The 554-nt window shown below is 65.5% G+C and overlaps 1 protein-coding gene across 1 annotated transcript in view; it reads left to right on the forward strand.

The window, feature by feature from the left end:
* OLFM2 (olfactomedin 2) overlaps positions 1-551 on the forward strand; it is a gene marked incomplete at its 3' end in the record, with an annotated part of 5,214 nt that extends 4,663 nt beyond the window's left edge. The window contains exon 5 of the mRNA XM_027672559.1: positions 12-551. Coding sequence (XP_027528360.1) covers positions 12-551 — 540 coding nt within the window. The remainder of the gene's footprint in view (positions 1-11) is intronic.
* Positions 552-554: the final 3 nt, after the last annotated feature.

Raw genomic sequence — 554 nt, forward strand, 5'->3', positions numbered from 1 at the left:
CCCCCCCCCAGGTGTGGTACATGGACGGCTACTACAAGGGCCGCCGGGTGCTGGAGTTCCGCTCTCTGGAGGATTTCGTGGCGGGGCAGAACTTCGTGCAGCACCTCCTTCCCCACCCCTGGGCGGGCACGGGGCACGTGGTGTTCAACGGCTCCCTCTTCTACAACAAGTACCAGAGCAACGTGGCCGTCAAGTACCACTTCGGCTCCCGCAGCGTCCTGGTGCAGCGCAGCCTCGCCGGCGCCGGCTACAACAACACCTTCCCCTACTCCTGGGGCGGCTTCTCCGACATCGACTTCATGGTGGACGAGGGGGGGCTGTGGGCCGTCTACACCACCAACCAGAACGCCGGGAACATCGTGCTGAGCCGGCTGGACCCGCAGAGCCTGCGGGTGCTGCGCAGCTGGGACACGGGGTACCCCAAGCGCAGCGCCGGCGAGTCCTTCCTCATCTGCGGGACCCTCTACGTCACCAACTCCCACCTGGCCGGCGCCAAGATCTACTTCGCCTACGACACCAACAGCTCCAGCTACGAGTACACGGACATCCCCTTC

The sequence above is a fragment of the Neopelma chrysocephalum genome, unplaced genomic scaffold, assembly GCF_003984885.1.
Source record: "Neopelma chrysocephalum unplaced genomic scaffold, ASM398488v2 Primary Assembly neopelma1_97415, whole genome shotgun sequence".
Taxonomy (NCBI): Eukaryota; Metazoa; Chordata; class Aves; order Passeriformes; family Pipridae; genus Neopelma; species Neopelma chrysocephalum.